At 53.4% G+C, this 13,710-nt stretch overlaps 1 protein-coding gene across 2 annotated transcripts in view; it reads left to right on the top strand.

Annotated features, from left to right (window-relative positions):
- Positions 1 to 11,289, top strand: part of RBM19 (RNA binding motif protein 19) — a 52,935-nt gene extending 41,646 nt beyond the window's left edge. For both annotated transcript variants that reach the window (XM_083874045.1, XM_083874044.1), the window contains exons 24-25: positions 3,293 to 3,406; positions 10,367 to 11,289. In XM_083874045.1, the coding sequence (XP_083730171.1) occupies positions 3,293 to 3,384 (92 nt within the window). In that variant the 3' untranslated portion in view covers positions 3,385 to 3,406; positions 10,367 to 11,289. The remainder of the gene's footprint in view (positions 1 to 3,292; positions 3,407 to 10,366) is intronic.
- The last annotated feature ends 2,421 nt before the right edge of the window (positions 11,290 to 13,710 follow it).

Raw genomic sequence — 13,710 nt, 5'->3', positions numbered from 1 at the left:
CTTCCTTCCCATTTTGTGTAGTTTTCAGGTCATTCTTTATGGCTTGTTCTGAGGCTTTGTAATGTTCCAGGAGAAAGTGAGGAGCCCAGGAGTGATCCCTGACTGCCAGGGGTGGTTTCAGTAATTCTGTCAGGGGGGAAGCCACAGCCCAGCCCTGAGCCCTGGGACCTCAGCCCTGTAACCCCAGGCTGGCTCCCAGCGCAGGCTGGGAGGGATTTAAGGCTTTTTGCTCATTTCTACTCTTCATCCTGGGGCAGAAGGCTCTGACATTAAGGGGAAAAAAAAATTTAAAAAAAAAAAAGACACTTTGAGTTTTGTTTGCACCCCACATTTAATGTGGAGGACCCACTGCTGCAAGGTGGCTGCGGAGCCCAAGGGCTTGGCCAGGGACAGGCACGGCTTTGACACTGCTGAGGGTAAACTCAGTGACTTTTCAATGGGAAGGAAAAGCCAGGGAAAGCTTGGCCAACAGTCATCCCTGGAGCCTCTCTAGTGCAGGGTTGTGACAAATGCCACAGCGGGGCAGGGACAAGGTGACAAACCCTGCCAGCAGCAGCATCTTGGCCCCAGCTTGGGCAGGGCCATCCTCCCTTTGGAAAACAAGGATCACTGGTGCTTTGGAAACAGGCAGGGTGGCTGTTCTGGCTCTGGCACCAAGGGATCCCAGGGTTAGGATTAGGGTTAGGGTTAGCAGCTGAATTTGCCAGCCCTGGGGCAAGGGGCAGCCGTGGCTCCGCGCCCTGTGCAGGAGCAGCGCTCCGGGCTGCACATCCCCAAATCTCACAACCACGGCTCCCACCCCCTTTCCTCCCCCAGCTCCATGCTGCAGGAATGGCGAGCCGAGGGAAGCTTTGCCCATGCCCTCGGCACGCTCGGCTCTCTCCCGGGAGCCCCGGCCGTGCGGGGAAGGCTCTGGTTCCCAATCGCACTAAGTGACAATTACGGTGCTCCGTGCGCTCGGCGGGGCCCGCCCTCGGCCCTCAGCCCTCAGCCCGCCGCTCTCCCGCCAGGCCTGACTTGGGGAACCAGCTGTGCCGGGCCGCTTCTCCTGCTCCTTCACATCGATCAAAGAATTAAATTGACATATGGGGAATTTCACCGCGCCGGGAGGGGAAGGAATGGCTTGTGTGTGTGTGTGGGGCGGGGGGTGGATGAGGGAGGTGTGTGAGGAGGGGGTTCAGCTGTGGGTGGGTGTAAAGCGGCCGAGCCCCGCTGTGGCTCATCCCCGGTTATTTACAGTTGTAGGAATCAGGGGATTGCCAGGGAAGGCACGGTCCTGATCTGAAAGTCTTCCTGACACCATCACCATTGCCACTTTGCTCCTGCCTCCATCACCTTTGCTCCTCCTCTGCCCTCAGAGCCTCAGGTTTCCTTTCCCCTCACCTCCCAACCGCTGGCCTCCCTTTTTTTTTTTTTTTTTTCCTCCTTTGTCCTTTCCTATTTCTTTTTTTATTTTTTTTTTCTTCCGAGAGCATCTGTAACTAATGCAAACACATGCCGGAGCCCGGAGAGTAAAACCCTGCAGGATTAGCGTGGCATCCGCAACCCTGCCACGTTCTAATCCCGCGGTAATCCCCCTCCCGGCCCGCCCCGCCGGCTCGGCACATTGTTTAAAGGAGGCAAATGGGATCGTCAGCGGGCAAACCTTAACCAGCTTGGAGCAGCAGAACGGAAGGAAGTCGAAACCAATTCGCTTCCCCACCCTCTCCTGGGTTTTTTATTTTCCCCTTGTTAGGCAAGAAGGGGGGATGCTCGTGGTGCTCGCAGTGGCCCAGCTGGTGAATCGGGGGGATGCAGTGGGGGGAATTTCCCTGCCTGTGCTCTGCTGAGGGATGCTCCCTGTGCACCCAGCATCCCACATCCAGCTTTTCCTCTGCTCTGCAGCCTCAGCATTGCAGGATCTCTGTGAGGGGCCTTCTAGGCTCTGGTTGGGAAGGGGTGGCAGGTACAGGACACGCTTCCCACAGTGGGTTTGGGAGAGGAGACCACATTTGCTGCCATTCCAAAGCAGGGGAGCTGGGAGCAGAGCGAAGGAGAGGGAGAAGTGCTGAGCTGGCACCTTCCTCCAGGGTTGGTTATCACCTTTGGGTGATTGAACTGCAAAGAACTGCTGGAGGGTCTTGTGGTGGCACCTTGTGGCCCCTTGGGCCCCCCTGAGCTCAGTGGGGTCGGTGCTTGGAGGGCAGTGGGTCCATCAGCACCTTCATCCCCTCCCATCCCCACAGCCCCCAGGGAGAAGGGAGCCAGGCTCTGGCTCTCTGTCAAGGAATTAATTGAAAAATAAAATCATTAGATGGGAACTCCAGAAATGCAAAATTGTTGGGAGTTGGGGGGAGGCGGAGGTGGGGGGGGGGGGGGGATGTGAGCTTTTGTCAGGTTAATTTCTTCTGTATTGATGTTTTGTGACATTTACTTGTTGTTTATCTCCCGCAGCAGCTGTAATACTAAAAGAAAATGCACAGCTTGTTCCATTTATTTATTTTACACCTTTTCTTTAGTCCTATGGTATGTTTGTTTGTTTGAGAAACCCAGCGAGGCTTTTGATGTCTGAAAGCAGGATTTAAACAGCTGTTCTCCATGTGCTGCGAGTGAGCTGGGGAGGCAGGGGGGGAGAGGGGGCTGTGCCACGGCTCCTGCCGGGAGGGCACTGCTTGCCCAGCAGAAAGGAGGATGTCAGCCTCACATCAGGGACCAAATGGCTTTGTCACCTCAGTGCCGGGCGCTGCTGCAGGGTTGAGATGTTCCCTCAGGTGCTGGCAGCCCCCCCAGGGCTCCCCCCTCTCCTGCATCCTTTGGGGAGGATGTGTGCATGGTGCTGAGCCCCAGGGGAGCTGGGCAGTGCCAGGACAGAGCTGTGCTGTGGGGCAGAGCAGGGACGTCATTCCACCGAGGTGAGGGATGTGCACTGGGATGGGGCAGTCTCAGTGAGGTTGTGTCCTGTCAAGAGCCCTGATGAGCCCCTGGTTAGGCTCACAGCCACTTTTCCACAGGGAGATTGTGAATTCCACAGTGAGTTGGGGTCAGCAGGAAGGGTTGGGTATCACCATCACCTGTTTGGATGCTGTTTGCTGCCAGCTTGTGAACTAAAGCACGGGTGGGAGGAATTGGAATCCCAGCTTCTGCCAGGACCTGGCTGGGGGGCAGAAGTAGATGATACTTAATGAGCTTCACCTGGAAGGGTATCCTGCTACCTCCAGCCCCCTCAGCACCTTCCTAGGTAGCTGCGTGAGGGTCCAGGTTGTAATTTTTGCTTTTCTTCTTCCCCGCTCCGCTCCCACCTGGGCCTGGACAGACTCCCCAAAGAAGAAAAAACGATCAGAGGTTTTGAATGAAATCATGGAGCACCTCGAAGAGGAGGACAATGACAAGGATGAGGACATCTAACAGCTGCCTGGGCTCTTCTGAGGTGAGTACTGGAGCAGTGGGACCAGGGTGGGCACAGCTGGCCCCAAAAGTCACAGTGACCTGGTTTGCTGCAGGGTGGGCAGCACTGGGAGCAGGAGAAGGCAGAATTCCAAAGGCTCAGCAGCCTCCAAGCTGATCCCACCTTTTGCCTCTCCCCTCTGTGACCCCCCAAGCTCCTGGCTGTGGTCCCAGGGGTTACAGCCCAGATTTGGGCTGGGTTTGGGCCCTGTGTTGAAGTGAGTGCATGCCCTGGTGTGTTCTGTGTGCTGCCCTGGCTGTTGGCATCCCCACAGGGGAGGGCAGCAGAATTTCTGCTGCAGCAGGAATTGCTGCCAGGGTGTGAATTGTCCCTCCTTGTGGCTGGGGGAGAACAGATGGGCTGCCAAAACATACAAGTCCCTGTTTGGACACCAACCTACAGCTGCCACCATGTCACAGATAGTTTGGCAAAGGCCTTTTCCCTGCCAGCACCAAAAACTCTGTGGCTTCTCTCCCTCCAAAAGCGCCACACCCTGAGGTCTGTGAGTCCTGGCTCCCATCAGTCCTCCTTGCTGTGTCTTGGAGTAGCATCTCAAGGCTGGAAAATATGGGATGGCAGAAGGGAGCGAGGATGAAAGGGCTTCCTGAGGTCAAACCCTGCAGTCCTGCCAGCCCCTCTCATCTTTTTGAGACCCCTGAGCTCAGCCTGTGTGGGTTCAGTAGAGGTAAGATGGGCTCATGGTGTCCTTTGTGTGTGTTTGTGGCCACAGGAAACCCTGGGGCTGTGACAGGAGCCCTGTTCACGTCACCTGAGCTGGGTTAAATCAGCACTGCCTGCTCCATGCAAGGCCACTGCAGGGAGGGCTTTGGGGTAACATCTGTCCAGCTGTGATGTGCAGGTGCCTCCAGGTGTGGGGCTGGGCAGGGCACACAGTGCTGCTCACAGCCCAGCCCTGACCTTACAATCATGTCCTACCCCAGCTTTTCTGCAGAATTCCCAAAAACAGGGCTCAGCACTGAGGCTGCAGTGGTGTGACACCCCTTTCTGGTCCCCCAAACTGTTTTGCAGCTCCAGAGTCCTGCTGCTGCCACTGAGAGGCTTCCCAAACCCAGCAGCAGCCACTCCTGTCAGGACCTGGGAGTGCTGGCTCAGAGGACACACCAAAATTCAGGGATACCCCTTTGGGATGTGTCAGGGCTGTGGTGTAAAACCCTCATCCTGTAGAGCAGCACCAGCCATGTAGCAGTGGGGAAACTGAGGCACAGGTGTGGTAGCAGCGCTGTCAGAGGGCGTGGCAGTGTCACCTGAAATGGTGGCAAACTTTATTCCCCTTTTTTTGCTTTCAACTGGTGAGTGGCATTCCTGTCCCTGTTCCCCACTGCCTTCACCACTGGCCCAGCTCTGCACCAGGGGGGTCACTGCAGGGAAGCTTCAGCCTGAGGTAAATTGAATTTCAGTCAGCAGGGATGTTTGACCATCCTAACTGTTCAGGACGTGCCCATGCCCAGCACAGAGGGCAGAGAAGCTGGGCAGTGTCCCCTCCCAGCACACGATTTCAGCAAAGCTCTGCAGCATTGCAGCTTGGGTTTGAATTTTCCTCTGGGGTTTTTTTTTCCTGGGTTGTTATTTTGGGGGGGAGTTTTTTTATTTTCCTCTTTCCCTTCATTGTCTTTTGTGGCAGGGCAGGTTTCTTGCTGAGTGTCTCTGAGGTCTGCAGCGGCGACGAAAAGGATTAGCACAAGCAGAGCATGTAGGCTTTAGAGAACAGAGCAGAGTTTGGTTTCAACATCTAATTCAATTTGTTCTGCCGAGATTGAAATATGAAATGGTTGCCAGTCAAACGTTCAAAGGGGGAGGAGGGAGGAAAGAAGAGAGGGAGCCTTCTCAAATTTAAATTTTAATGAAAATTAATTTAACCCTTTGATATGTTTTAAAACATGTTATTTCCCAGGCTGGGAACAGGCTGGAAAACATTCATGTGGGTTTTCTTTTTCTCTCCTCTGTACCTTCAAACATAATGAAGATTTTCTTTTTCCCTTAATGATACTTATCTTGTGGAGCAGTTTGACATTGGTTAATTTTTCAGGCAATTTGGTATCAAGGAAATCTGTTTGATGTGAGTGGGGGGGGCTGTGTATGTGTACACAAATATATTTGTGCCTGGACATTAATTATGGAAGTGCTGATCACAGCTCTGGAGAACAGTTGGAGTTAATTCCTACTCCACTTCTTTGTTACGTATTGAGAATCCCACGTCGCACCCCTAAAATTACAGCAGGAATTCTCTAAAAACAAGCATACACCTGAATTAAAATGATCACTTAAACAGGTCTGCAGAAATCCAGCACTCCCCACTGGCTGTTTTCTTTTTTTCCCCCTGATCTGAAGCAATCCTAATGATAAAATAATGCAAACTCTCTTACCTGTCCATGGAGCTGAAGCAGGGAACAGCCTCCCCCTGGTCCTGAACCTCAGCAGTGCTGCTGCAGTGCTCTTGTTTGCTCTGGGAGGGGGGAATAGGTTCTTCTCTATTATTCAGGAAGGTTTTGTCTGTACCAAATGATTGCACACTGGTGGTTGTAACTGGGCTGGGATGTCCCTGTCCCCCTCATTCTGCTGTCTCTTGACACCCCAGGGTGGGTGTCACCGTGTGTGCTGTCACCCCTCACTGCCCGGTGCTCCCTGGGCAGAGCTGGGCACAGGGAGGGTGTGCTGCTCACCTGGGTGTCCTTTTTGGGAGGTGAGTGCTGGGGCCAGGCTGTGCTGGTGGCAAAGATGAGCAGCTCCAAGCCAGAGCCATCCATCAGCCCTGGTTCTGCAGATGGGAGCTGGGGTACAGCCACGCCAGAGGGGCTCTCTGGGCTGTGCTCTCCCCAGCAGAGAGCTCAGGTGAGGGGTTTACACTCAGTTCTGGCTATTGGGACATGGTGCAGGCTCCCTGAGGGGTTGAAGCCCACTGCCTGCCTTGGCCAGTGGGTTTTTGTCAGGCTGTGACAGCTTCATCCAGGGCGAGACCTGGTGAGCTGGACAGGAGCAGGAGCTGCTGCAGCTGCTCCCCAGGCAGGCTCCAGATCCCCCTCCCCAGGGCCAGCTCTGCAATTGGATTAGGATATTATTCAAATGCAGCTTTTTTACTGAATGAGAGGGTTAAGGGGTTTTAATGTAGAAGCAGCTCTCCTCATTGCTGCCTGTTGCCAGAGGCCTGTGTGGGCTTTTATCTCCTTACGGGGCCAGCCAGCAAAGCAAGGCAAGGCACAGAGGGAGCCTGGGTTTGCTGGGCACTGCCAGCCCCTCTCTGCTGTGCCACAGTGCCCTGTGGGTCCCCAAAGTGACCCATTCCCTTTGGAAAACCCCACACCACCATCTGTGATTTCCTCTGTGTCCCATAGGAGAAGGCAGGAGACCTGGCAGGGACAGGCAGTCAGCATCTATGGGCTCTTGGTGGTTTCCTTTCGTCACCACTGCACTGCTCCTGCCTAAATTCAGGAATTTCAGCTCTTCTCATCCCTTCAGTGCCATCTTGCCTGGTCTTCCTGTCAAGTGTTCCCATGGAATGAGGTCTGGGAAGCACTTAGGGACAGGCACGCCCCATAAATTCCATTCACCCAGCCTTTGCCAGGGCTGCAGGAAGATCTTGTATCCCCTGTGTCCTGCCCTGCTGCTTTCCAGTCCAGCTGCTGATTCCTGGAGCTCTCTAATCTCCAGAGAGAGCTTCAGGTTGGACTTCAGGAAGAATTTGCAAATGCAGATTGAGAGAGTTGACTTGGCTGCTGGCTGGGAGATTTGGGGAACTTCTCCTTCATCACAGAATCTGAGGAGAAGGGAGTTAGAAGGGACCAATATTCTAACACATCCAGACGTTACCCATGACCAGAGTTTGGCACTACATTCCAGCATCCACTAGCACCTTCCTCAACAGGAAATGCAGCAGGAGGAGGTAGCTGCAGCTTCCCTGGCTGAGGCTCTCTGCCTCCTGTTTTCCCTAAATATATGCATTGGAGAGGAAGAGAAATCGCATGGCCGGGCTTGAGATCTCAGCCTTCGCCAGCCATGAATAATAATCAGGCTCAGTAATTCACAGTAAATAGGGATCCAAATTGGCTAATCAGGGAGGCTTTCACCCCAAACTGGAGCTGGGGAGGGAGGCAGAGCACGAGGGGGTGTGCACAGTGTGACCTGAATCGGTGACAAACGGGAAGTGATGCCAGCACAGGAGCAGGGAGGTGGGAAGGATCCTGGAGAAGGGAGTGTCACCTCCCCTGCGGAGCTCCAGGAGCACAGTCCCTACGTTCCACAGGCCATAATTAGTGCCATGTAATTAGGTTTGTCTCTCTGTTGCAGCCCCAGGACCATGGTGGGCTGCTGGGGATGGGTGTGGAGCAGGGGGGTGCAGAGCCAGTGTCACCATGTCCCCACATGAGATATCATCTCCAGCTCAGGGTTTAGCAAAGCTGCTGGGACACAATGGGAGGGCAATAAGGGCTGTGGTGTGTGTCAGGAGAGGTGATCTAGGGGGGAAGATGCTTTCTTGGTGTTCCCTCAACTCAAATTTGGCGTTTTCTGGTTAATTTTCTCCTGCAAGAGTGAGCAGGGCAGTGGTTGGAGCTGTGTTCAGGTGCAGTGGGGTGGGCCTGGGGGTCTTCATCTGCCAGTAGCAGGCTCTGACAGGGAGGAAACATCCCATGGACACCCCCTGGGAGCAGGGAATGGTTCCCAAGTGCCCAGCACTGGTCAGAGCAGTTACAAGCAGTTACAAGCAGAGTCCTTCCCTACTGCTTCCCAACAAATATTCTTCCAGCAACATCTGAAAACACTGTTAGATCAAGTGAAGATAAAACCATGGAAAAACCCCTCAGTTCAGACCCCCTGCAGACCTCAGCCTGAGATTTGGGCTCTGTAAATACGTGGAGCAGGAGCTGGAAGTGCAGCTGATGAGGAGCTGGAGGAAGGCTACCCCTGCAAGGTGTTTTGCAGCTGCTGAATGACTTTTGAAATTGAGGAGGAACCTTCAGCCACATTGCCAGTCCCCTCAGCTCCAGCACTGTGGCTGGGGAGCATCACACTGCTGCTTTGCCTCCTTTTCTAGCTCTCCCAGTCCTGCTGGCCTGCAGCAAGGAATGCCTCTGCATTCAGCTAAAGCACAGCAGCTCTGTCCAGGGGCGATTCCTTTCCTTTTTCCTCTTTTTCCTCTTTTTCCTCTTTTTCCTCTTTTTCCTCTTTCCCCATCTCTCCCCTCCCCACACCACTGCATTAAGAGCACTCAGGAATTTCAGCCACGCTGGGAGGGATGGAGCAAACAAAGCTCCTTTAGCTTCCCTTCCTCTGTGATTTGGCTTCCTGGAGTGGAAGGGAGTTTGGGGTGTGCAGTGCTTTGCCTTGGGGTGTGATGGTGCTGCTTGGTGCCTCAGCACCTCAGAGCTGATGGCCAAAACCTCCCTGACAGCTTCAATCATCCCTCACAGCCCAAAACTGGAGGTGGGGTTTAGCAGGGGTAACAGGGACAGCTTTATAAGCCCTGAGAGATGGAGAGAAGAGCAGGCTTCTGCCTCTCCCACATTGGGTGATCCCAAATCTTTTTGGAGGTAATTGTAGTCCCTGTTAGCAGCCATCCCCAACCCTGGGGCTGAGAAATCCAGGGCTTTTCTGCTTCATCAGCTTAGAAACCAGACCACAAAAGGCAAGAATCTCTCCAGGAGAGATCTGGGGCTGGGCAGCCATCCCCTCAGAGCCATCCTCTGCCCCCAAAACCTGGCAGCAAAGCCCAGGCTTAACCTCAGCCTCAGCAGGGCTGAGCCTGGACTGGAGCTTTGCACCTGGCTGAGACAGGGATCTCTCCTGTTTTTTGGGGCAAAACATTAATTTTTGCACTTTGTGGTCTGGTTTTAAGCTGATGACGTGGAAAACTTTTTAATTTCTTCTCTCCTCCAGCTCTGGGTGGGTGTGTGGGATGAGCTGCTGCCATGGGCTTAGCCTGAGGCAGGACCAGGGCTGGGAGTGTCCTGCTGGATCTGAATTAACCTGGGTTTTTCAACAGAGCCAGCACGGGCAGAGACAACCCATGGGGTTGCTTTGGTCGCCCCAAAGTCTCTGTGACACCCAAGGGGGAGGCAGCAACAGGCAGATTGCAGGTAGGAGCTGCTTCAATTCCATTTTCAGCCTAACTTAGCCCAGTGTGTCAGCACCAGGGTGGACTGTCCCAGGAGCAATTGGCAGGATTGGTGCAGGGCTGCAGAGGCATCACCCCGGGGGGGTCACAGCCCATTCTGCCCCCAGCAGGATAAACAGGACAGGCACATCACCCCAGGCAGCTGCAGAGCAGGGCAGGAGCTCCTCCTGCCAAGGATCAGTGCTGAGAAACAAAACCTGGCAAGTTTTGTATTTTAATTTTAAAAATGAGAGCCCAAGTCAGGCCAGTGTGGTCTCAGCTGGGGCCTGCAGGCCTGGGTGGCAGCAGGAGGGGCCACAGCAGGCAGGAGCCTTGGACTTCGTTAGGATTCAGCCGTTGGATCTCTCCTTTCCCTCTGATGGCTGAGTGTGATTGACACTTACAAATTACCCAGCCAAAAGTGTCGAGTCTTTGACCCCTGAGTAACATCTTTGGCAAGCCTGAGATTTGCCAGCATTTTGTCATCTAATTACTACAAATCCCTTGAAAATTCACTGGCTGGTGAATTTTTAATGCGGGACAATTTCAATGTGATGCATCGCCCAGATGGGCACGCGCAGGCTCCTTCCCTCTGCCCCCGCCTCTGCTTCTTCTTTGCCCTTTCTTCTGCTGCTTCCCTCCTTTCTTTGCTCCCCTTCCTGCCCCCATCCCATTCCTTCTCCCCCTCCTGCCTCTGTGCATCCTTATCCAGGATCTCAGCCCCTCCTGGGTTCTTCCTCCCAGCCCGATGTCCCCCCAGCCCTGTTCATATCCCCTCTCTGTCTTGCTGAGAGAGTTGTTATGTGGAATTAATTTTTTTTTCCTCATCTTCTCAGGTCTCTGGCTGATGGATGGAGCAGGAGAAGCCTCCATGAGGAGCCAGCCCACTTGTTGCCAGTAGAGTCCTCTCATCCTGTGAACCCGAGGGCTGATTTATGCCGTGTGTCCAGGTCCTGGAATTCCCAGCCTTTGAAACAGACTTTAAATTCAGAGAGGAAGGAAAACCCTTGTCTGCTGGCAGCTCCTGAGCATCACTTCTTAAATCCAGGCAGGGAGTAATTCCCTTCATCTCAGCCCAACCTGAGGGAAGAGCTACCTGGAGCAATGGACTCTTCCCTGCTGACCTGGGGGCTCTGACAGAACCTGCCCCTAATGCCTGAATTAAATAATTCCTGTACATTAAAAACCACATTCTGTACATTAAAAACCGTATTTTTAGTTTCCCAAACTGAGCCACATCTGGGTTTTGTTTGGCTTTGTTTCTTCTCCACAGCCAGGTAGTTTTTTGGGGCTGATAGGGAGATAAGAGCATTTTGGGAGGGAGGCCTGGGCTTTGCCGTGCTGGGCTTTGTGCCTGTGTCACTCCTGTCCCTGCTCCCAGGCACTTGCCTCCCATCTCTCCCTTCCCAGCTTTCAAAGGGAAAGAGGCTTTGCTTTTCAACCAGGGTACTGCTTTACATATGTAGGCAGCTGATAAAGTATTTTCACTTCGCCCCTTTCCCCTCTGGGAATCGCTGTCTTACGGCAAAACTGTTTTGTCTGACAAGGGCTGCAACAGATTACACGTGTTGGCTGCAAACATGAGGCCTTTTTTTACCCCCTCCCCCCCACCTGTGTTTTGGGTTTTTTTTTTGGTTTGTTTTTTTTTTTTTTTATTAAAAAAAAAAAAAAAAAGGAATCTCTATCTCTGCAGTGCCAGGAGGAGCTCTGCCTTTTGCCTGCAGCCCTCAGGAGCAGCCCCATGTTGGGATCTGCTGGTGGCATCAGACCCCCTGGGAGGTGCCTCTGGCCAGATTGAGTTTCTCACTGAGGTTAATTTGAGCCTGAATCTATGAAAATGCCACTGATTCCATCAGGGCTGAGCACTGCAAATGGGCTGGCTCAGGGTTTGGGGCGGGAGATTTTAGGAGTATCCAAAAATGCTGCACCCTCCTCAGCATCCCTGGAGGTCAGGGGCATTCAGAGCATGTCCTGGTGCTGCTGAGGGCCAAGCTCCCAGTGTCACACTGACAGGGAACCACATTTCATCAACTCAGCAGCTCAGGGATGTCCAGGATACTCCTTCCCAACTCGTGGGCCAGGGATTCCTCCCATCTCCAGCTGGATACTTTTACAATTTGCTTTTCAAATCACCTGTTCAGGCATTGCAAACCTTCAAACCCTCCAGTGGCACCAGCAGGAGAGAGCAGAGCAGAGCTGAGAAACCCCCACCCAGGTTTGTCCCCTGGCTCCATCTCCTCAACTGGCCCTTCCAAAAAACGTCCCTTGTCCTCCCAACAGCCCTGACAGCCAGAGGGAAGGGCTGGGAGAAGATGGGGTTAAACACCAGGGATGAAGGGAGCACCAGGATTCAGGGATGAAGGGGACACCAGGGATGAAGAGAACACCAGGGATGAAGAGAACACCAGGGATGAAGGGAACACCAGGATTCAGGGATGTTTTGCTGCTCAGAAGCTGCACACCAGGGCTGAGACGTGCCCAGATTTCAGAAGGAGAAAAACAAGGACACTGCAGTGCCTTGGAATGGGCACCCAAAACTGGGGGTGCCACAGGGGGGTTTCGGGGACAGGAGCCTTGCAGGGGGGCAGCTCATCACCAATTCATCCAGGCACTGCCTCAGCTGCTTTAAAGAGGAAACACAAAAAAATTAGTGATGGGTTTGATGGATTAGGACCTGGAGTCACCCCAGGGTGCCTGGGAGTGTCCAGCAGTGCCAGCAGCTCTCCCTGTGCCACCACTGAGGACACCTGCCTGCTCCCAGGGACTCTGGGGACCCCAGCCCTGAGCAGGCTGGGCACATTCCTGACCTGTGCCACCACCCAGGATGCTCAGAGCTGGGGAGGAGCCTCAAGCACTGGATTCTGAGGGGATTCCAGACATTTCTGTGGGATAAGGACCCTCAGCAGCACAGTCTGGCTCTGGGCACCCAAGGATACCCAGAAGTGATGTGAATCCCTACCTGCTCTTTTCCAAATTTCCCTTTTTTTTTTTTTTCTTTTTTTTTTTTTTTTCTTTTCTTTTTTTTCCCTCCCCCATTTTCACATCTTCACTCATGCAATCCCCTGGAAGCCATAGGTCTGGGGGGGCCAGGGAACACTTTGCCTGCCCCGAGTTGTTTGTGGAGATAATTAACTGTGTGTCCTCAGCTGGAACCTGCCACAGCAGAGCACAGGCAGCTCCGGGCCTGTGCCATCCCTGGGGGATGGACTGGGAGAACCAGGGGTGGGAAACACAGAGGAACCAGCTGAGAGCCACCCTCCTTGGGCTGCCTCTTCTCTTGTGCCCCAGCTCAGGCCATTCAGTTCTGGGGACATCCTCTGTGCCCTTTTCCAGCTTCTCCATGCCCCTAAAGCCAGGGGTGGGCACTGCATCCTCCCCTGCCTGTGTGGATGCAGCTCTGCTCTGTCCCATGGTCCTTTTCCCAGTTTTTCCCAGTGATTCCTGACCCTCAGGCTCCCAGGACTTCACCCCACTGCTGTTTCTTGCAGAGCCAGGCCTGGCACTGCTCCTGGCAGCTGGGGGAACATGGTGGGTCTGTGAGCCCAGGGCACTGCCTGCACTACTGGCAATTCTTAAAGAAAAATCATTTGTGGGGGTTAATCCCTGAAAGTGTAAAGAACTCAGTTCCTTTATCAAAAAGTACTCAGTACCTTATTATCAAAAACAAAACTCTGTGCTTTTCAAACTTACCTTTCATTAATTTTTTTGGCCTTTCTTGCTCTTTCCCTTTCCACCCCTTCTTGCTCTTTTTTCTTCACAATGGCAATTTTTATCCTTTTTATTTATTTATTTTTTATTCTTCATTTAACATTTGGATTTTCACATCTTTCTGTTGAGGAAACACAAAGCAGTCAGATATTCCACAGCTGCAAAGTTACTGCTGCCTTGAGGGCTGACACAGGAATACACACGGAGCTTTAGCCTGTCGAAATGGAGATTAAAATTTTATGGGGTGACCCTGCTGCTCTGCACAGGCCCACCCACACCCCAACACCTCCCCAAGGTGTCCCCAGGGCTGGGAACACCCCGGTGCCCCTGGTCCCCCCCTGCTCCCGTCGTGCCTGGCTGAGGAAGGAGTAATTAGTGCCGCCTGCTCCAGCAGGCAGTGCCCAAATGTCAGGGAACAGCAAAGTTATTTAGACTTGGTTTTACTCTGTGTTTGCTCCCAGAGTCTGTGTGT

This window comes from Zosterops lateralis, assembly GCF_965231275.1.
Source record: "Zosterops lateralis genome assembly, chromosome: 17".
Classification (NCBI taxonomy): Eukaryota; Metazoa; Chordata; class Aves; order Passeriformes; family Zosteropidae; genus Zosterops; species Zosterops lateralis.
The sequence above is the reverse complement of the archived record's forward strand: the minus strand, read 5'-3'. Positions and strand labels throughout refer to the sequence as shown.